Source organism: Mauremys reevesii, linkage group 7, assembly GCF_016161935.1.
Source record: "Mauremys reevesii isolate NIE-2019 linkage group 7, ASM1616193v1, whole genome shotgun sequence".
Classification (NCBI taxonomy): domain Eukaryota; kingdom Metazoa; phylum Chordata; order Testudines; family Geoemydidae; genus Mauremys; species Mauremys reevesii.
Genome location: NC_052629.1, coordinates 99,591,967 through 99,616,191, shown reverse-complemented (window position 1 = coordinate 99,616,191; position 24,225 = coordinate 99,591,967). Strand labels below are relative to the sequence as shown.

At 41.7% G+C, this 24,225-nt stretch overlaps 1 protein-coding gene across 16 annotated transcripts in view; it reads right to left on the bottom strand.

The window, feature by feature from the left end:
- Positions 1-24,225, bottom strand: part of CACNA2D3 (calcium voltage-gated channel auxiliary subunit alpha2delta 3) — an 839,197-nt gene that overhangs the window by 356,421 nt on the left and 458,551 nt on the right. For all 16 annotated transcript variants that reach the window (XR_005582636.1, XR_005582637.1, XM_039480709.1 and 13 more), the window contains one exon: positions 22,659-22,733. Coding sequence is in view for 14 of the 16 variants with exons in the window: in XM_039480709.1 (XP_039336643.1) it covers positions 22,659-22,733 (75 nt within the window). In the remaining 2 variants the exon portion in view is untranslated. The remainder of the gene's footprint in view (positions 1-22,658; positions 22,734-24,225) is intronic.

The following is a 24,225-nucleotide window of genomic DNA, read 5'->3' as shown; positions in this document are numbered from 1 at the left end:
CTAAAATAAAGAGTTAAAGTGCCATTGACCTTTAATACATTTGTATTGCACTGAAAATTTTAAAGTAATACTAAAATGATGTGAATAAAAGACTCAAATATTCAATAAAAGCACTGAACTTTTTTATACTGTAACCAAATACAAATTTTAAAATCCTTGGAAATTTAAGCTTATATTGACAGCAAACTATATTGCCAGCTTTTCAACCACAACCTGTGTGTATTGAGTGTACTGGGATAGGTTGGAACACAAAGATAGTGTTCCCTCAATTCTGGGGCTGATTCTTTGTTCCTAGAATAATTCAGAATACCCTCCTGGGTACTGTCTATAGCCCTGATTCAAAGCACAGTGAAGTCAAGATTCCAATCAGATTCAATGGATATCACATCCAGTCTAATGTCATGAAAAGGATTACTAAAAAAAAAATTTAAAAATTGCTTTTCGGATTGTCTTGAAAAATGGAAAAATTAAACCTAAATTAACATCTGTGAATATTTTTGATTTGGTGATAAATCCATCTTTTGTCAAAACAATTATTTTGACAAGAAAATTTCAACTAGCTGTAGCAGCCATGCCCCCTCTCTCACAGACCTGGCAGAAGTGGTGATGAGGTAGCTGGCAATACCAACTTTCTACAGGAGGGTCAAGGTTCTGACCTTTTATCTTTTAATAAATCAACTGGATTAAAATAAGCAATTAAGTATCCCAATTGAATTTTTGCCCTTGGAAGCAGATTACTGTTCCACAAACACTAATTAAACTAACGAAAAACTGCGCTATAAAAGACTTCACAATAGTTTACAAAAGCTCAGAACGTTTCAGACTATTTCATGGATACTGTCAAAACTTTTTGACAACGTATGTACACTATCACATATGAACATACAGTATAAAGAAACAGATTATACAATTTACTGGTAATTGTGAATAATTTTTAATCTAGAAATCAATTTATAGATCTATCAGATGAACAAATATTTTCTCTCCTCATAGTTATAGATGTGCTGAAAAATATGTTGTTGAAATATGTAAAAATATAATGTTGACATTTGTTTGCTATACAAAACGGTAAAATGTTGACAATGGATTTTATGCACTACGAATTTTAATGAATCCATGTTTTCTGCCTCCGGCCTCATAGTGAGCAGATGCTAGTAGGTGATTCTACAAAAGGACTGAATTAATTAAGGGTTGTTGTTTTTTTAAAAACTATGCTTTGTATTCTCTTTCATTGGTTTTCAATCTGTTCTTTGTTGTTTGAGAATGTCAATAGCACTTCAACACTATTTTTATCCACCCACTAGAAAATTTAGTCAATCACATTTAAATGATTGTTTCTTTAATGTGCAGTGCACATCTTTACCATACTGGGTTTCATGGATACACTGCACTAACTGGAGTTAGGCTAAAGGAAGTTAAAAGTCTTTTCAATGGTGGAACAAATAATAGATTTCTCAAGTTGTTAGTCTACGTGTAGTTGAGGGTGGGTTTGTTTTAAAACAAACAAGATGTATTATTGTGCCTATTGTACTTTATAAAAAGCCAGATTCCAATACCCATAATGACAATGAGTGATTCTATATTCCATTAGCAGTCCAAATGACTTAAGTGGGATTACTGATGGCATAAGGTATTGTTCAGTGAATCTGGCCCATGATGATTATTGTTTTTAAGGGGAAAAAAACAAATCTCCAGACATTCAGTTTCTCCTTTTTCAGATTTCCAGTCATCTGTAGCTATGCGCTAGACCAAAGCATATTGTAAGTCATGGTTTTGCAACTCCTTTCATTAGAATACTACAGGCATCACATTTTCAAAAAAGCATCTAATTTTGGATGTGAGAATGCCAGCATTTCAACTTAGCATACCTCTGCTTGTGTTTTTGTACATTATATAAACACCAATCAGTAGCCACATCAGGAAGTGTGTATGTCTATATATATATATAGACACACACACACACAACAGCAGGAGTGCTGCACATGTAAACAATACTTTGTACCTATATCATATTTTTCAACCAATTTCAGTGCATTCCAAAAAAGCAAGCTTGACAGCTCCCTGCAAGTCACATAAGTAGGACACTAAACTGATTTTACAGTTGAGGGTCCGTGTGTTTAAAGACACCAACTTGAAAAAACAGTATATGACCATGCAACTAGGCTTTATTATAATGCATGTGCACAAGGGAGCAGAATTAAGGTTGCACTGGCAACTGTAAATCTAGCATTCCCTAACTTGCAATTGCTTGACTTTGTAACCTAAATCATTTTCTTTTTCCATAAAAGAAATTTACCGTAAATTTTTAATGTAATTTCCTAGTCTACAGTATAGATGTCTACCACTTGAGCTACAGGACTAAACTACATTAGGTGTCAGCAGAAATAGGCCACTACTGTAGAGGAAAAACTGGGCCACTGGTGCCATGTGGTACATGCAAGGGAGAGAAATCAGGGAGGACCAATCCAGGCTCTCTCTCTCCCTCCTCACACCAGAGGTGAGGCACTTCTTGCTCATACACTCCCCTCAGAGTGAAAAACTGGCTGCTGGGGGGCATGTGCTGGGTCTAAGGAGGGGTGTGATTGGGGAGGGGAAGGGAGGAGACATCTGTGGACTGAAAACGGGCTCTCGTCCAAATTTCAGAGAGTTGCTGCAAATTACAAGATGTTACAGCTTCTCAAAAAAGGTTGCAAAATATTTTATAATATCAGCAAACACCACATTTTAAATTAGAAGCATGATTGCAAGTTTATAGTCTCCCTTTAAATGACTTATTCAAAGTCAGAGAGAACCCAAAATAGAATCTTGGGTTCCCTTGCATTAAAAAGGCCTTTGCATCTTCTTATTTTTACGTATGATGTACTTTTGATAGTAAGTAGCATTAGAAACCAGTGAAAATTTCTCTCTCACCTATCTGTCCATCTACCTCAGGATGTTTTTTAGTACCTATCATCATAGGATTGGAGCTCTTTCACAGTAATATGAGAGTGTTAGATGCTGAATGGGATATCTGTGCAGATGTACAACTGTGTACACAAACATTTGTGTGTAATTATAAACCTAATTTCCATGTGCAATTACCACTATGTGCAATGTCTACGAGCAGACTCAGATATCTAATTTGCATGCATAACCTTGGTAATTCTGAATGCAAATTAGTCACACAATTATGACAATCAGGCCTTGATGTCTGATTACAAAATTATAGGTGAATAATACATACAAGGGAAGTTGTGACTTCATTACAATAAGTGGATGTGGATGCATTCAGCTGAGGATCTATCCATGTCTCAATTTGGAGCTAGTTGGAAAAATGGAGGGTGAAAAAAGGAATTTCAGAAAAATTTAATAGTGAAATTCAGCACTGGACAGAGGGGCAGGACAAGAACTGTGCACCACTCAAGGAGGGCTTCAGTGGTACAGAGGCCTTCCTGAACCTCTGCACAGAGCTGACTCTGTTTAAAAAAAAATACTCTCGGATGTCAAAAATCTTATTTTGATGAAAAAATTCCAACCAGCAGACCCAGCAATGATATATGGTTGGCAAACAAGATTTTATACAGGTTAATCAAGCTGTGGCCAGTGGATCTCTTGGCTTCATACCAGCCTCCATGTCAGAAAGCAATCAAGAAAATAATTTGCTCATCTTAAAATCAGAGGAAATGTTCTTGTCTCATGTCTAAGTACAAAGCATGTGTCTAAAGAATAATGGGCAGTATAGGGCACACTGCAACTATTGTTTTCAGAAGGCTAACACAATAAGGGGGTTCCCCTATACTGATGCAGGAAAAGTCATATTTCTGATTAAAATTATGGTACCCCCAATAACAGGTTTGGATTATCCCAGTAGGTGGATGGGGGTTACTTACAGAAAGCTTTTCCAATTGTCTCAATATCCTACACTAGGGCCCCAGTACACATGGTCCTACAGAAAACTAATAATCACTATTGCTGAATGAGTCAGCAACAGATTAAACAGGAGGATCCAATTGGGCAGAGCATGGGAAGCCTTTTCAGATTATTTCTCATGCCTGAATTTTGAGTCTCTCCTTTGGGAAGTTACTGAAAAAGTTTCTGTGTGAATCTGATTTATAAGCCATCTTTTTCTAGCCCACTGGGAGCTCAGTCACTGATTCTACAGACCCCAGCCTATATTTGGTTGAAAGAGTCTACTTAGATTTTGTTGTCTAGGGGTTGCAGGGTAAGGATCTCTTGGCAAAATGAGCTATCAAGTCAGCTTTCTGTCACTTTTCTTCTCACCCTTTCAATTTTGATTTACTATGTTTTAATCATTTAAAATAATTAAATTAAATAAATATTTTTATTTAATCACCTTTCTCGAAGATTCAGTGATCAAGCACTTTTTGATCTGTTTTGTCCTTTAATAGCATTAGATGGACGCCTGTGGGTGAGAGTGAATGGGTCCTAAAAGGAGGCGAAGAGCTTGTACATTTCAACAGCTGTAGGGAGGATAGAGTAAAGGTATGTCTGCTGGGGGACTTATTGGGGCACTGCTGAAAGATGGCAGGGTTAAGTTTGCATAGGCAACTGTAACGGTACATTTCCTGGTTTTCGGACATGAGTTTTGCTAAGCTCAATGCTATGCAAGGAGAAGACATGCCACCAAAAACCTTAACTCTGCATTAATTTAGTCTTTTTGTCATTGAATTCCCTAGGTGGTAGTTTTTTGGGTTTTTTTTAACAGGAAAATGTATGTTGTTGGTAGGAGTTATTTAGGCAGGTGTGCGTATCTCCCGCAATTACTATAGTGAGCCAGAGTCCCCCCGCCCCACACACACATACACACACCAGCTGCCTCCCACCAGGTCTGCTTTTGTACATCTCCCTAGCCATGCCCCAGATCCATTCAACATGTCCCCCCTCCAACCTGGGCCCTCCACACTACCATACCTAGGGCTCCCCACCACAAGCAGGGAATGCCCTTGAAGTCTTCACTCCTTGGTATACAAACATTTCTATTTTCCTTAATTCCCCCCATCACCACCACCAAATAACCCGAATCACACCTAGTGCCTGGAGCAAAGGATAACTATGTTACAGGGGAATAATGCTGTGGTGCAGGAAGGCTGGGGTATAGGGTAGTTGTGGTGCACTAGCAGGGTTGGGAAGTATTACAGGGTTGGGGTGTACTGACACACCTGAGGCTGCAGGGGGTTGGGGTGCAAGGGATTTAGGTTGAATTGGCAGAGCTGGGGTGCAGGAGGCTGGGAGGCAACATTGGGGTGTAATGACAGAGCTATAGGTGCAGAAAGGTTAGAGTGCAAGGTGGCTGGAGTGCACTGGCAGAGTTGTGGAGTGCACAGAGATTGGGGTGCACCGCCAAAGATTTGGGGTGCACAGGGGTTGGGATGCACTGGCAAAGCAAGGGAGTAGGAGGTTGGGGTGCACTGGCAGGGCTAAAGCTGCAGGGTGGTTGGGGTGCTAGAAGGTTGGAGTTCACTGGCAAACCTGGGGGCATAGTGAGGATGGAATATTCTGGCGGAGCTGTGGAGTGCACAGGTGTTGGGGTTCATGGCAGAGCTGGGGCTGCAGGATGGATGGGTATAGGGTATTGGAGTGCCCTGGCAGCGCTGTGGAATGCAGGCAGGTTGGGTGTATTGGCAGAACTGGGTGTGTGTGTGTGCCATGTCTCTTCACCTGATCCCCCAACCTCTCTCACCTCCCCTACTATCCATCCCCATTTATCCCCCTTCCATAACCTTCCTCCCATTGCTGCAGCCTCAATCCCCCACAATCCTATTCCCCCACTCCTCCACCCCCTAGTGCCCTTCACCTCTCAGGAAGCACCTCCCCATCTATTCCCCCCCAAGATTTGATTACATTCCCCCACACCCCAAAAAATGGCCACCCGTAACTCACAAATTGTAACAACCTCAAACCACTTTGTCCTAAACTTCTTTTGTCTTGGGTGGAGATTACAGTAATTTATCCAGATACATTAATTGAAGGGTGAATTCACAGAAATTGACAGACCAATGATTCATCCAGTCATTAGTACTTATTAGTTTAACAATACAAGGCAACTGGAAAAAACTGGTTTGGGGCTCCTGTACCTAGAGGCAAATGACTCCAAACTTGCATCTCTAATGCTACCCAGAATCATCACCAACCACACTAAATTTCAAAGCAATTTGATTAACTGCTCGGATTTCAGAGCCTCTACAGGAGTCACGTGTAAAGCATATAAAATGGGAGGAATGGTAACCCTTTAGCCATCTTTCTGTATTGGCACATGCAGTGTAAAAATGTACATTTTCTTAAATACCATTCTCAGTTTGGGTCCCCCAAAGATTTTGTGAGTGCCATGAACTACCTTGGGTAAAATTCAACAGATTGAGACCATTTTGACCCTTAGCTCATTGATAGTTTCATCTCAAGCACCGGGCAAAATACCAGACACACAAACACATCTAGAAACTCTATTTTAAAACGGTTGTTTTTTTCCTGGGCTTTTAAAAAACATTTTGTTAAAAAATTCCAATCAGCTCTCACTATCGGTCATATGTTTGATTTCCTTTATTTGAGGTTACGTGCAACAGGGAAGAACAGGACCCTTTTTATTCTATCATTTACTACGGGCTAGACTGTGATACCTTTATTTACACTGATTTCAATGGGACTACATAAAAAGTAAGTTATTACTCAGCATGAGTAAGGGTATCCACACCTTAAAGGTTTTTTGAGCTGGTTCACAAGACCGTTCTTTCACATCAGAACATATGAATCAGTGGACACTGCCCTGCCCACTGAGTCCACAGGTGAAAATAGTGGATCACAGCTGAGTTTTGCAGTGGAGCTTGTGCAACTACACTAACTGGCATTTTGCTCCTATCTGTGCATCTATCAGATGCTCTATAAATTTCATATCATCTGGAAACATTTATAGGGAAATCTCTTCAATCCATATATAGTGCCTATAAAGGAAGAATGTATATTGTGATATTGTAACTTTAAATCTGGAGTTACATTAAATCAGATTGTCATCTCATTCCTATGGGGTAGGTAAATTGCAATATGGAATTTCTCAAAGAAGAAAAAACCTCTTGGCCCAAGAAAACTGGTATTAAAATATGCAATCCCACATGTTTGTAATTTTGTGGAGAAAGTGCAGACGGTGACAGAATAGTGTCTGAACTATTTCCCACTTCTTTTTCATTTGTATATAGCAAATTGATATATTTCAAGGTAGCAGCTGTTTAATACCAAAGCCAAATTATAAATTATCTTGGTACTATGCAAATTTTAAATATATTTGATAATACTACACCACATTTAGGTACAAAGACTCATTTCAACCTGTTTTTATGTCACCTGTAGCAATGATTACAGGTTTGACCCTGGTGATAAATTAGACATAAATCCAATTTTGCACATTATGGAAAGTATACATTCTGAATCCAATGATTATACCTCTCTCTTAATATCTATACTTAACTTCTGAAAATGAATACAGCTCAGCACAAGAGGTTTAAGGGAAACACCTTCAATATGACTAAAAGACAGAATTTGGAAAAGTAGGTTAAGCTAGCTAGCTATGACATTTCGTTACTTCATCTCAGTTTTTGCTGTATCACGCGTAAGTTGTGAACATTCCAAAACTAAATCATACATTGTGAACCCTCAAAGTACTTAAAAATCAAGGCAGGAATACTAGACAACAAACTTTTCAAGATCCCTGGCTCCTACTCATGCCTTTCACATGTGGTGTATCTCACACAGCACACTGAGTGCCCCAACCAGTGCCGTAACAAGGGTGAGGCGAGTGAGGCACTAGCCTCGGATACGCAAAGCAGAGGGGCGCAGCTCTACTGCGATCAGCGGCAGCTCTACTGCCGCCACTTCTTTAGCGGCAATTCGGCAGCGGGACCCCGAGTCCCTCTCGGAGGGAAGGACCCGCCACTGAATTGTCGCCGAAGAATGAATGAAGCAGTGGCGGCAATTCAGCAGCAGATCTTTCCCTCCGAGATGGACTCGGGGACCCGCCGCCGAATTGCTGCAGAAAAGCCTGGAGCCGGCCCTTGCCTCGGGCACAAAAATTCCTTGTTACGGCTCTGGCCCCAACAATAAACTATGTGGGTGCAATGAAACAATCACTATGCTCTTGAATGAACTCGCACAGAAAGTTGAGAAAAAAACAAAAACATCTTATCACCCACAGGCAAACACTTTTCACAAAGCGATCAACTCCAAATCTGATCTCTCAGTCCTCATCCTCAAATGAAACCTTAAGACAAGCCTAGAAACTTAAGTCCATAACTCTGTGTGACAGACCCAAAACAGTGGGGTACAGGAGTCTGGTAGAGGGCAAATATACTGGTCACTGGATGAGTAGTTTTCTGTTCCCTGAGTGACCAGAGCAGGGGCTGCACTAGAGTAATCAGGAACCTGCTAGAACCAATTAAGGCAGACAGGCTGATTAGATCACCTGCAGCCAATGAAGGCAGGCTAATCAAGGCACCTGGGTTTAAAAAGGAGCTCACTCCAGGCAGGCGAGGGGCAGGGGCGGCTCTAGCAATTTCACCACCCCAAGCATGACGGCACGCCGCGGGGGGCGCTCTGGCGGTTGCCGGTCTCGCGGCTCCGGTGGACCTCCTGCAGACGTGCCTGTGGAGGGTCCGCTGGTCCCGTGGCTCCAGTGGAGCATCCGCAGGACCAGCGAACCCTCCGCAGGCATGTCTGCGGGAGGTCCACCGGAGCCGCCTGCCACCCTCCCGGCGACCGGCAGGGCGCCCCCCGCAGCATGCTGCCCCAAGCACGCACTTGGCGTGCTGGGGCCTGGGGCCGGCCCTGGCGAGGGGGGAGCCAGAGGAGAAGAAGTGCGTGTGAGGAGCTGGGAGCAAGAGGCACAAGGAGCTGAGAGTGAGCTGCTGGAGGACTAAGGAGTACAAGGGTTATCAGACAGCAGGAGGACGGTCCTGTGGTGAGGATAAAGAAGGCGTTTGGAGGAGGCCATGAGGAAGTATCCCAGGGAGTTGTAGCTGTCATGCAGCTGTTACAGGAGGCACTATAGACAGCTGCAATCCACAGGGCCCTGGGCTGGAACCCGGAGTAGAGGGCGGGCCCGGGTTCCCCACAAACCTCCCAACTCCTGATCAGACACAGGAGGAGTTGACCCAGACTGTGGGGAAGATCACTGAGGTGAGCAAATCTGCCAATAAGTGCAGGACCCACCAAGATAGAGGAGGAACTTTGTCACGCTCTGCTAGACATCAAAAATAAAGGATTTAATAAAGACACTGGATTTATGGCTCATTACAACAATCTGTAACCCTCTGTACCCCTTTGTCCTACAACTGTTAACTGACACTTCACTTTGAATGGTCTCCTGCAACATGAATTAACTCCTTACCTGTTCCACCCTTGCATTTAGCTGTGACACACTGAATATCTTTCCCAGACCTGAAGAAGAGCTCTGTGTAAACTCAAAAGCTTGTCTCTTTTATCAACATATGCTGGTCCAATAAAAAAAATTGCCTCTTTATTATCCTGGGACCCACCTGGTTACAACACTAGTGCAGTCAGACTTTGGTAGATCATCTCGGATTGAGATGCCTGCTTTGTGCCTTAATACAGTACCTGGCATGTGCATAAACAACATTTCACATATTTTACATTTCACTGTCCTATCTGAAATAGTAAGTAAGTTTATAAAATTTCTGACTTGATTCAAACATGTTTTTCAAAGCGACAGTGCTTTCATCAGCTGTATAGTACACAGACAGAAATCAAAGATGCAGTTAGGTCAATATAGCCAGACATATAGCTGTGTGCAAATTAATTTCTGCAAAAATATTTCATTAAAATCCATACAATTTCTAAATATGCCATACCAAGGTTTCTTCCTTGGGATTTAATGTTAGAGGTATTTCTTTTATTTAGTCAGATTTTTACAGCCAGGTCTGGACTATATTCCTTTTCTACCCCTGTAGCAGGCCAGGAACACACTGTGATTTTCCTGGTTCCCCACTTTATTCAAAGGGTCAGAGGGAAAGTCCGGGTTAGAATACTGGGAACGTGAAGGTCGAATCTCTGCTCATTGCCCACTCCTGTCCGCTCACTCCCTGACAATAAAAATTCTTTAACAACTTTCAATAATATTTAGCTAATAGTTTAAGACAATTTAAAAATCCAGACTACAACACACTGCACATACAAAACACTGAATAAATGTATGTCCCCCATCACTCTAGTATATGCAGAAAACATTTATGGAGGAATGTTGCTCAACAGGAAACTGCCTACTTTACTATGGGGTGTGTATGAGGTAATTTACCCTAGCCAACTCTTGACTCCAGCGAGAGCAGGTATTCATAGTAGGGAAGGCAGCACAGTGCAGGTACTACCAGACCAGAACAGACGTCGATTATGTACTCAGCTTGCTAGACAGCTCTGAAACCTGCACTTTGCTGTTTTTCTGCTCCTGCTACTCTCAGTAGCTGGATTCAAGCCCATTCACAGATCTGCTGTGTAGACATACCCAAAGACTCTGACTTATAAAGAGAATTTTAAAGGCATGATTTATGTCTCTGTCATAGTCTATGTCAGTTAACATGCTGAAAACATTACTAATAAATTAATTACTAATAAATCAAATACAACTTTGAATTTAAGAACAAAGTCAATGAGATGAGAAGTCAATGGGGTCGAAGGATAACTCAGCCCGTTTTCCCCCTTCATTCTGACTGCTCTCCCTAATCACGAATGCACCTGGGAATCAGGAACCACAATGACAATAATCAGGGGGAGAGGCAGGACTGAACAGAACTCAGACTTTGGCAAGTGAAAAAATAGCAAAATGCTACAGAATTTACATGAAGATAAGATACAACCAGACTACCCACTGCATGTTATGGAAAAAATGGTTGTGGCTCCATTGTTAAGTCTGAGATGAGTTTTGCACTTAAAGTGGGGATTAGTCCTGTATGACGAATACTATGGATCCTTCCCACGCCAAAAATTACAGCACTTAAACTGAGTATAGAATTATTTTTCTGAGAATTTAAAAGAAAATCTTAATTAATTTGAGTTAAAACTGATATTAAAATGGGCCCTTAAGAAATTTAGCAATGTGTGATCATCCTTTTATTGTCCCAATTGACAGGGAGGAGGGTGGAAAAAAAGAAAAGAATACATGACTCTTTAAAAATCAGTTTCCTCTCAATTGCAACCATAAACATTAAAGTACATATCTGAGTGCCTTAACTGCATTTCTGTACCTTAACATGTTTGGATTTCTTCTAGATTTAACTCTAACTCTGAATTCCCTTGGCTTGTAATATTTGTTTTAGGGATAACTACAATCTCACTAAAAACGTGTACCCTATATTACTGGTATATATACTCAATCTTAACAGCAGGTTAAGATTTTTTTTTTAAAATCTGGCAATTTATATTAGGTTTGTGGTCCTACTCCCCTTTAAGTCCATAGAAACTTTACAGTACCTTAAATAGGAGCAGGACCAAGCACCAAATTGAACAGAAGAAATTCAGGGCCAAACCCACAAATATATATACCAGAAGCAGGTCCATAAGCTTTAATTCTGACTCTTATACATTTAATTAGGTGTTTCATTTCTGAGCTGAAAAGTAGTCATAACTCATGCTTATCTGTAACAATGTTATTAACACTGATATAAAGCATCAGGCCTTGGAATCTTGGAGGTCAAAGGACCAGAATCTCTTGTGCCATTTGAGAGAGAATGCATAATGTAAATCAAAAGGCACAAATGCAAGTGCAAGAGAAGGGTGGATCACTTAAGTACTTTGGGCTATACCCTGCCACTATCTGCAGGAGTGAAGGGTCCTGCATACATTAGTACTGGGCCAGTTCTGCCATGAGGGGCAGGGCACTGAAAGCCTGTGTAGAACATTAAGACCTCTTGGGCACCATGGCACGCAGTGCGATGGAGATTCCTTGCAAGCCACCACAGACAGAGGAAAATGGCCAGTGCATATGTGATTTTGTGATTTCACAGATCATTCACACCCACACCCACACCCACACACACCCCATAGAGGGACAACACACTAGCTGCACGGGTTACAGCAGCCCTAATACTGTAGTAGCAATGGTGGCCTAGAAGTAAATTCTTGCACTCCAATCCCTGAACATTTTTCCCTCATGTGCTGAGGCTGTCCACGGAACCAGTATTTGCCCCTTTATGCTAACTATGAATAAAGCATACTATAAATATGGTTGGCATGTTCCTCTTATAGGCATATTCATTCTAATGTTCTGAGATTAAAAGAAAGCTTTCAGCAAGAGAATGAACAACATTTAGTAAATTTACTTAACTGATTTCTCTACAGTAGAAAGACTCCATTTGAACATTCAATACAGGGAGCAAAATACAACAAATATCTTGAAGACAGATGTAGTTTGGGTTATTGATCCTATGAAAACAATTCATGCTTAAATTATTGAAATAGCTATTTTCTCCACTATTGTAAAAATCCAGTGAAAGCCTATTCAGACATGTGAAGTAATTATTTCTTTCCACTTCTGCTAAGCTTGCTTATTTGTGCCAGGTGTGATATAGTCACATTAAATTAGCAAGGTGCAGTCAGCAAGAATCAGAAAAAAATTACTTAATAAAAAGATAGTTTATGAGTTATTTTCAATATTGACATTCAGATACCATGGTGATGTCTATGGTTATTATAGTTATTTCATATATGCATACAAATGATAGTATATCATAGGTAAACTTATATATATGTTCATATACAAGTTCACCTACAATATACTATCATTTGTATGCATATATGAAATAACTATAATGACATGCTAACTGAAAAATATTTTATTAGTGTAATTAATACTAATTACCCGGCCCCACGTCCCTCCCCGGCCGCCCGGCTCCGGCCACGTCTCTCCCCGGCCGCGGGGCCCTGCCCGGCCCCCGGTCCCGCCCCGGCTGCCCGGCGCGGGCTCGGGCGCCGGCCGCCGCGCCCGGCCCGGCCCCGGCTGCCCGGCTCGGGCTCCGGCTGCGGCGCCCTGCCCGGCCCCGCGTCCCTCCCCGGCCGCCAGGCTCAGGCTCCGGCTCCCGCCGCGGCCCTGCCCAGCCCCGCGTCCCTCCCCGGCCGCCCGGCTCGGGATCGGGCTCCAGCTCCCACCGTGGCCCTGCCCAGCCCCGCGTCCCTCCCTGGCCGCCCGGCTCGGGCTCCGGCTCCAGCTCCAGCTCCCGCCACGGCCCTGCCCGGCCCCGCGTCCCCGGCCGCCCGACCCCGCCGCAGCCCGGCTCCAGGCACGGCGGCAGCCGCGACACCACCTACCCAGATGCCGGGGTCCGGGCGCGGCGGTGGCCCCGGCTGCCCAGCTCCGGCTGCATGGCTCTCGCCGCTGCCCTCCCCGGCTCTGGCCGGCTCCCGCCATATTCTCTGGCTCCGGGCTCTAGCCGCGCGATTCCGGCCCCGCATCCCTGGGCTCCCGGCTCCAGCTGCCGCCGGACTGTAGCACTGCCAGCCACGTCCAAGCAGCGCGGTAAGGGAGCAGGGAGGGGGTGTTGGAGAGAGGGCAGGGGAGTTCGGGGGGGGGGGAGTGGATAGGGGTTGGGGGGGTCAGAGGGTAGGGAACAGGGGGATTGAATAGGGGCAAGGGTCCTTGTGGGGCAGTCAGAAAGGATCAGGGGTTGGATGGGGGCGGTGGGAGGCAGTCAGGGGCAAGGGTTCCAGGAACTTCCAGGGGCTGTCAGGGTACAGGGAAGGGGGGTGGATGGGGCAGGGGTCCCTGGGAAGGGGGGGCATGATCCCTCCTGGGGTGAGGAGGGAACCGGTTGTTATGATTTTGGCAGCTCATCACTGGAATCAGATACGGAAATTTCTAGATAATGGGCCAAATTAATTTCTCACTCAATGTGTTTGACTTCTTGTAGAGTTAAAGACTGTTAAAAATAGGCTGAATCTATTTATCAGCACAGCCCACTTCCCTGATGTTGTTTTCAGCCTCCCCCACCCCTTTGGAGTGACCATTCCCCATTATCATCCTAGTTCCAACTACCCCTGGCTTTTGCTCACAGCAGGAAAGGAGAGCAGTCTCCCATATTCCACTGTCTCCATAGTCCTCTACTTCTAAAGTTAATTTAAAAGCAACAACAGTAGTATGCCTCAGTGGGTTACAACAGCCTCTGGATTGTAGGACTCTGCCCAGTAATAAAACTCTGCCAGGGAAGCATGTAAGTAGTCACCTGGACTGATGAAACAGAAGACATTTATTCTGAAAATATATTTGTAAGTGGCTAACATAGGTCTTTACATAGTATCCTAAGGCAAAATGAATAAGCTATGACTATTTTGAATGAGTTTATATTTCATTATTCAAATCAAACCTTTCCAGTATCTATAAACAATTCATCCACATATCCGTGTGCTTTTTATTCCTCTGGGAAGCAATATGGATAATGTTTCTCTAAAAATACATTTTCCATTGTGAACTGTAGAATAACAGAATGGCATTGCTTACTATGTGAAATGGAGAGAACAGACGTAATTGCTGCTGTTGATACTGAAGATCCTTACTTGTGAATTGTGACTGAGTTTCTTAAATGATCATTTCATTGCAGTTGTATCTAATGAGCCATATGAAAGCTGTGGACGTCCTACACCAAGAACTGAAGATTCAGAAGTACTGCGCAGATGTAATGTCTGGAATTAATCCTACTATTGCACTTTCCATCATTCTGCAACTGATCAAAATGCAGATTACCACACATCCCTATATTACTTAATGTCGGATTCAATTTAATTGATCAAAATGTTTTTATGCCACCCAGATGATGCTCAACTATTATGAGCAGTATTTTACTGTTCAAAATAGCGAAGTATGATTTAATATTTTACTCTCTGGAATATACTACAACATAATTTATATTTGGCTGAATCCCATTTTGAAATCACATCCAGAATCAATTTGGGCTTGTTTATCCTGTAAGCTAAAGAAGAAGTTCAAGGTTTGAGGAGAGTAACTATACAACCTTTTGCCAGCTAAAGCCACATTCTCCTTATTTATAATTTACCTTCCAGAAAACCCAGACTAAAGAATAAGGCTCAGATACGTAGGGCATAATACATGGCAGCACTTTCAATATGCCCGCACATTGTCAATCACTTTTCATTCTTCATACGAACTAAGAACTGAATGCCATTGCATTATTTTTAAGTTAAGTACCTCTAACACATTAAACAGTGTATCTGCCTAAACACTTTCAGGCACAGAAATGTCCTTGTCAATAATGCTGCGTACACGCTTACACTAGATGAAGACAAAGAGCCAATGAGCCGTGACAGCTATCTAATTCAGCATGATATATTCAATTCATGTGCCTCTGAGATGCACCACTACAAATACTTTGTGAATTGTCTGACATACTTGTAAGGCCCAATGCTGCACACTTTGAATATATCCACACAAGAAATAGGGCCTGATCCAAAGCCCACTGAAATCAATGGAAAGACTCTTGTTGACTTCAATATATTTTGGGTCAGGTCCATAGAGAAAAAATATCTAAAAACATCATTACACACACATTTAAAAGCTAGTCAGGAATTAACACAGTATCCTTAAAACTTAGGTACCTTACCTACCACTTTAGCTATTTTTGAATAATTGCTGAAACTTCAGGAGAAAACATATTCATTCAGGCTAAGACTTTCAAGCTTAGGAAGTCAAGCACCCACCTCACACTGACTTTCAATGGGAACTGGACCCCTAATTCTCTTAGGCCTTTGGGGAAAATCCTGGCCTCAAATATATTGGAATATATTCCTAGATGCAGTGAATGTGTTTGTATTTTCCTGTAAAGGACCATGCATACCTACATTATGATTTAACATTTTACATAGTAATCATGTAACTTCTTTTATTTGGACAGTCCTGTTTGAAGTTTAATCACTTTGCCAATGGCCCTACTTTTTGATCTCAGGATCCACAAAACTTTGGAATATGTGGCAGTGAAAGCTGCAGAGGTGGTTGTCCCGGTAGTTTCTTAAAATTCTTTCCTAAATGCAATATCAGTTAATTTTTCAGCAAAGGCGGAACTACCATTACCGCTTTTAAATGTTAGTGTGCATGAGTTTAATATCCACACACTCTCACACGAGAACTCAAACGTGCTCATGCACAAACTCACACCTCTTCTCCACAAAACTGTGCTGCCAGTAAAAGGGGTGAGGTTGGGCCTAAGGGATGTGAACCAGGAAAATAACACTTTGGGAGAAGGGAGAGGATGGGCTTGCTCTGTTGAACATGCCTGGGGCTGAACCTCAGATTGAAAAGTGTTGTCAGTGCTCTCCTCCAAGGTGTGTGGAAGGGACAGTTTGGGCTTTTCAGCTGCAATCAGGTACTTAAAAGGCAGTTCTATCTGATAGAAAGACAAGCAACAGTTGACCTTTTTAGCCAAATCAAAGTAGGCTTAGTAGCTACTTTCAGAGTCTTTCAAATGTAGCAGAGCTGCTACAAGGCAGAGTTTGATTTTAAAGGGGAAATAAGGCTTGTAAACTACTGGCTCGAGGCAAATATTAAAAAAGCAGTTTGCCAGTTAAGGAAGTGACAGTTGTATTTGCTAAGAAAGCTAGAGGAGGCTTTGTAGTAAAATAAGCTACAATTTGATTATTTGCTTCCACTGAAAAATAAAATTTTGTTTGAATTTAGGAGGGACTAGCTTTTCAAATGCAAGTAAATAACAAAGTTGTGATCATGGTCAAACCAAACAGCCATTTGAAAATCAAAGGAATTTTGATTCAAACAAACATTGTTTATGCACTTTTCTAACCTAATTTATTAGCTGCTAGTTTAGATGTGTTGGATATTCGAAAATTTTGATGTACAGCTTTTTTCCTCAGTATTTGCTAATTATAGAGGGACATCTGGCTGATAAGTTGCTTTTTTCTTCCTCTCCAAAATTTCTCCCCTTCCTGCAAGTTATCTCAGATGATAGCAAAAAGAATTCTTTGCACCTCCTCATTGCACACTGGAGCTGACTGAATGTTGAAAAAATAGCGTTTGTGAACATTTGACAACCAATCCCATACCAATCAAATAAGTAAACAGTTTCTGAATAACTGAAACTAAAAATTGTTCATTCAAACTATTTGCAATAACTCTGAATAGCAAATACATTAGCAGAAATCAGGATCACTTCATGAACAAATCACAAGCTGAAATGGCCAAATGTTTTGTGCAAATTAATTATCTGATGAATTTAGCCCATTAATCTAACAGTAATTGAGTACATTAGAATATTTTTGTTGAATATATTATTGCTCTAAACAAATCTAATATCAAAATGAGCACAGTGAAATTACACGCATAGAACACAGACTACAATATACAAAACCAGGTGGGATGAACCACATATATTTAAATATTGAGTAAAATTTTCAAAAGCACCTAATTGCTTGGGATGTAAGAACTTGGGTTTCAAAGAGCTTTTGATGCTTTTTGAATGAGATTTAGGCTTGTAAGTGATTTAAGTACTTTTGAAAATTTTACCCATTATGTGTAATGTAATACACATTAACTAGTGTCACAAAGCAGGCAATTTTTCTGCGCTTTCATTGGTGATATGATCCACTGCATAGTTTGGTTACATGACAAAGAAGGGATAGGAAAAATATTAGAACAAACCCACCACGCAGTCATGCCCAATTTCCTGATATATCTTCCCAACCAGCCATTTCTGTGCAACTATTTGCGCTTTTAAACAACCATGATCAGTGACTGTAACAAGACAGCAGAATAGGTGATGCAGACTGAATGGCAATTTTTTTTTGCCATTGTCTGTTGGAGAGATAATTTTGTTTCAATTTGGTGCATATCCTACATACACATGCACTGTACTTGATACTCCACCATATTTCTGAAGAAACAATTGTATTCCTTCAAGGAAGTGCCTCCTTCCACTGCATTGCAAAAGCTACAGGTACCAAAATACACACAAAATAGATTTAAAATATCTAAAACATACTGTACAAATGAGATACTCAATATGTATTTCCCAATAAACTAAATGCAGTTGTTGTAATTAGGTCAGTAGTCAATGCACGCTGTTATTTGAGATTGCCACCGTTTTCCCCTTATACAGGGACTTAGACTTTAAGGCCAGAAGGGCCCATCATGGTCATCTAGTCTGACCTGCACATCACAGGCCACAGACTTACTCCTGTAATGGGCCCATAAACTCTGGCTGAGTTGCTGAAGTCCTATCTTGATTTAAAGACTTTAGGTAACAGAGAATTCACTATTTACTTGAGCTCAAGCCAACAAGTGATGCCCAATGCTGCAGAGGAAGGCAAAACCAACCAGGGTTTCTGTCAATCTGACCGGGGAAAAATTCCTTCCTGATGCCAAATATGGTGATCAGTTAGACTCAGAGCATGTGGGTGAGACACACCTGCCAGATACCTCCCTCTCTAGTGTCCCATTTCTGGCCACTGGAGATATTTGCTAATAGCAGTCATGGATGGGTCATATGCCATTGTAGGCAATCTCATCATACTATCCCCTCCATAAACTTATCAAGCTGAGTCTTAAAACAAATTAGAGTTTTTGCCCCACTACTTCCCTTGGAACTCTGTTCCAAAACTTCACTTATCTGATGGATAGAAACCTTTGTCCAATTTTAATCCTAGGATGGCCAGTTTATATCCATTTGTTCTTCTGCCAACATCAGCCCCTAACAAAGAACTTAAAGACAAAGCCCTGTCTGGGATGATTTAGTTGGGGTTGGTCCTGCTTTGAGCAGGAGGTTGGACTAGATGACCTCCTGAGGTCTCTTCCAACCCTCTTCTATGATTCTATGAACTCCTGTCATTCCCTGGTGTTTATCCCTCTGATTTATTTACAGAGAGCAATCATATCTCCCCTCAGCCTAAATTTTGTTAGGCTAAACAAGCCAAGCTCCTTAAGTCTCCTCTTGTAAGGTATGTTCTCCATTCCTCTGATCATCCTGATAGCCCCTTTCTGCACCTGTTCCAGTTTGAATTTTATCTTCCTTAAACATGGGAGACCATAATTGCACACAGTATTCCTGATGAGGTCTCACCAACACCTTGCATAATGGTAATAATACTTCCTGTCTCTACTGGAAATACCTTACCTGATGTACCCTAGGATTGCATTAGTCTTTTTCATGGCTGCATCACATTGGCAGTTTATAGTCATCCTGTGACTGTCCAATACACCCAGATCTTTTTTCTCCTCTATTGCTTCCAACTAGCATATCCCCAGTTTATAGAAAAAAATCTTGTTGTTAGTTCTTAAGAGGATGACTTTGCATTATTAAATTTCATCCCATTTCTATTACTCCAGTTTTCAATGTTATCTAAATATTGTGTGATACCTCCTGTGTGCCATCCACAAATTTTACTAATATAGTCTCACTTTTTGTGCCAAGATCATTAATGAAAAAGTTAAATAAGATTTATCTCAAGATCAATCCTTGAGGAACATCACCAATAACCTCTGTCCAGTCTGACAGTTCACCTTTTAGCATGACCTGTTATAGTTTCCCCTTTAAACAGTTCTTTACCCACTTTTCAATTCTCATATTAATTCGCATCTTCTCCAATTTAACCAGTAATTTCCCATGTGGAACTGTATCAAATGCTTTACTGAAATCCACATAGATTAGATCTGCTGCATTTCCTTTGTCTAGAAAATCAGTTATCTTCTATAAGAGATCAATTTGGTCTGGTATAATCTACCTTTCGTAAAACCATGTTGTATTTTATTCCCAATTATCCTTTACCTCTATGTCCCTTAACTACTCTTTCAAAGTTTGTTCTAAGTCCTTGCATACAATTGAGGTCAAACCAACAGGCTTGTCATTTCCTGAATCATTTTTCTTCCTTTCTTGAATAAAGGTACTAGTTTTGCAATTCTCCAGTCATAGGGTGTGACCCTCATCTTTATGAATTCATTAAAAATCCTTGCTATTGGGCTTGCAATTTCATGTGCAAGTTCCTTTCATATTATTGGATAGAGATTATCCAGACTCCCTGCGCTGGTCCCATTAAACTGTCTGAGTTTGGCTTCCACCTGAAATGTGGTAATTTCTACTTCCATAGCCTCATTCTCATTAGCCACCCTGCCACTATCCCCAAACTCCTCATTACTCTTTTTAAAAACTGAGACAAAGTCTTCCTTTAGGTGTTGGCCCATACCTAGATTATCTTTAACCTCCACCACATCCTAACTCAGGGGCAGGCAAACTTTTTGGCCTGAGAACCGCATCGGGTTTCGTAAATTTTATGGAGGGCTGCTTAAGGGAGGGGGTTGTGTCCCACCTCCTATCTGCCACCCCGAGACTCCTGACCCATATCCACCCCCACCCCCATTCTCTGACAGTCCCTCTGGGACCCCTGCCCCCATCTACAAACCCCCGGTCTCTGTCCTCTGACCTCCCCCGGACCCCCGCCGCCCCATCCAACCCCTCCTCTCATTCCTGATGGCTCCCCCGGGACCCCTGCCCCATCCAACCACCCCTTCTCCCTGTCCCCTGACTGCCCCCGGAACCCCTGCCACCCCATCCAACCTTCTCCCCCTTCCTGACTGCCCCCAGGACTCCTGCCCCCATTCAACCCCGTTCCGCCCCGACCACCATCCACACCCTCACCCCCTGACCACCACCCCATACTACCTTGCCCTATATCCAACCCCCCCTGCTCCCTGCCCCCTTACCGCGCTGCCGGCGCTACAGCCGCACCGCCCGGCTGGAGCCGGGCCACACTGCCGCCGCCACCACCACACAGCACAGAGCACAGAGCACCGGGTCAGGCCGGGCTCTGTAGCTGCACTGCCCCAAGAGCTCACAGCCCCACCTCCCAGAGTACTGCGCCAGCGGCAGAGCGAGCGAGCTGAGGCTGTGGGGGAGAGGGAACAGCAGAGGAGGGGCCGGGGGCTAGCCTCCCGGGCCAGGAGCTTGGGGGCCGGGCAGGACAGTCCCACGGGCCAGATGTGGCCTCTGGGCCATGGTTTGCCCACCCCTGTCCTAACTACTTAGTGGTCCCCCTTCTTCTTTCGTTTTCTTTTAACTTATATGACTAAAGAATCTTTTACTACTGGTTTTAATTGCCTTTTGCAAGGTTCAGCTCTGCTTGTCTTTTGGCAGTTGTCACTTTTTCTCCCCATTTTCTGATTTCAAAGGGACAAGGAATATCTGGGGCAAATATGACGGTAATGATTGGAAACGAACTGGCCTGAAATATTACTGTGAATAAGTCATATTGTATCTTGAGAGCAACTTGGAACAAAAATCCAAAAGGTATAGGCCAAGATTTTCAGAAGTGATTAGTGGATGCCCAACCTCAGATACCTTAAAGGGGTCAGATTTTTCAGAGGGTGGCTGGCTCAGTACTTTCTGAAAATCAAATCCCTTAAACTCATTTATGCAAACTTTTTGGACACTCATTTAAGGGGTTAATTGTACTTGTTGAATCTTCTCTGTTATGAATGGGTGTATAAATATAACAGTTCTGAGATTTCCTTTAGCAAAGCCTTAATTCCTTGAATTTAACAGGTTTAATGTCACTTTTAAATCCTTCACTTATTTCTCCATCTAGAGGAAAGTTTGAAAATATTTGGCTAGAATGTTAAAGCTTTTCTTTCTTTAAAAATTATGATCAATGAAGTCATAGCTGAATTTCTGTGGATGTCAAAATGGCCTTAATGAAAAACAAAAGTCATAGCCTAGCTCACAAAAAACAAAGTTTTAGGCAATAATTTTATTGCTTGTGGATAGCACATTTTACACAAATTGATACAGACACGAACACTTCTGAGGTCGACTGTTCCATTGCCTGACTGATTTCACTGTTTGGAATCTGCCCCACCCTCCACTCTTTCCAATATTTAGCTTGACTTTTCATTGTACTAGCTGCAGGCCATTTTCCATTGTTTTGCTCCTTTTGACCATCCTGTCTACAAAAAAACCGCACAATTTCAATTAGTGTAATTCTTTTTACTTTCACTTACCAAGAATTAATGTGTACCTTTGCTGGTGTAGGATGAACACATTAAGATGGTAGGCAAAATATCCTATACAGTGTCTGATCCCACAGTCTTTATTCAAATAAAACTCTTACTGAAGTCAAAATAAATGTTCCCTGAGAAATGACTGAAGGATTGCGTTTGAAATTTGCACAGTGATTTGAGATCTTTCTAGAAGAATACCATTATTATAATTTTTGACAGTTCAGGACATTAAAGCTGAAACTTCAGTGTTACATAGAGAAACTACAGTTGCTTTCATTTGTTTAAACATTTTTGTTTTAACATTCCTCTTTGTGCATAAATATGGTATCTGATTCTATGTAAATTTTGAGAACAGTGAGACAGTTATAATTTAAAGCAATTTAAACCAGTATGGTGTGATTTGAAAAAAAAGTGACTAAACTTTATTAATAGCCTGCAGTTTCTATTGAAATTATTTATATATTATTCCAATAAGCTTATTTGCTCAAAGTAACTAAGCGAACATTTTTTTCTTACCTGCGGAGTCACATAACAGACTATTTTTAAATGGGACAAGAACAATTAATGTAATAAGTTCTAATAACGGGATCTGGTTATTTTTAAAAATATCATTATAATACAGTGATAAGCATCACATCCTTTTTGCTTTGTTACTCTCATTCCTTACCTCTTTGTTGGCTCTGTCTGCTTGTACTAATGTTCCATTCAGACACGGTTCTACATAGTGAAGTTCTTCATTATACTGTGGGGGGAGTGGGAAGATGGAAAATGTAATTAAAGACTTTGAAAGATACAATTTATTTTAATGATTTAGAGCTACAGTAAAAAATGCATATAAAGTAAAAACAATAGAATTCAATTCATTTAAAAAAACTGGATATGGGATTTTTTTTCTCTTCATATCATTCTTAGTATTTCAAAGGCTGGAATTTTAAAAAGGGAGGACCTACTTGATTGAATGCCAGAATACAGGTAGGTTTAGTGAGTACTGTACATCATTAAATAAACCACACTATAGCAAAAGATACTAATGTTCTGAGTCTTAGGAAGACTGGCTGACAGAAAAACCTCCCAGGTTGGAATCTGGATAGTATTAAGAATTCAATGCTGATACAGTTCCAGCCTTAATTCCCAATCCTCTGCTTCATTTTGAGCAAACACTGACATATATTTGAGTCAAGGCATGACACATTTTGGGGGGATGGTATTATAGGAACTGAGCCAAAGCTCTATGAATCTGAATCCATTCTGGAAATGTTTGAAAGTGATCAATCAGAGATTGGCAGTCTTTGTAAAACTAGCTTCAATCACTTGGGCCCAGAGTTTTAAAAGGTATTAGGTGTTGCTCCACTGCCTACTGCAAAGCCTATGTGACTTAGATGGCTAAGGTCTGGTCTGCACTACAGAGCTAGGTTGACATAAGGCAACTTATGTCAACCTAACTATGGAAGTGTCAACACTTAAATTTCGCTCCAATTGACGTAATTTGCCCCGCTATGCCGACTTAAGAACTCCACCTCTATGTGCGGCGTAGTGTCAAGGTCGATGTAGTTAGGTCAACACAGTGACAATCTGCACAAGTGCTCCTGGAGGACATGTACTGCCGATACAAGAAGCAAAGCAGAGACAGGCATGTAATTACTGTGGCGGCTGTATGCCAATGTAAGTAAGGTCCACTTAATTTTGTAGTGTAAACGTGGCCTAAGTCCCATTTTCAAAAGTGAACTAAGCATTGAGGATAGTAAGTCCCATTGACTTCCAGTGAGATGTATGTGCCTCAGCTTTTGAAAAGGGGACTTGGCTGAAACTTGGTGGTTAGGTATTTAGGGTCCTAACCACCACTGATCTGAGCCTTAGGCCTTGCAACCCTGAGCAGAGAATGCCAAAATACCCTTTAAAAAGTGGGTATTAGTCTCACAGCATGAATGTTACCCCTATTCTTCCTTTTCTGTCTGTTCTTCTGCAGAGGGATCAGAAGCCAAAATATGGAGGGGGAGGTCTTCATGCTCCAGTTCTGCTTGGTTTAACCCCTCAACAGGTACCACGTGAATCAGTAGAATAACCATGACAGCCAATGAAAGAGGACAGCGAGTTCAGCCAAAAGTATTCAGAGAAAACATTTCACATGATTAATGTAAGTACTCACTCCGCCTCGCTCCATCTCAATGAGAATAAAGAGAGTCTTACAATGATTCATTGCAAAAGTGCTGCTAAAACAAGGTTCTTCCCACATT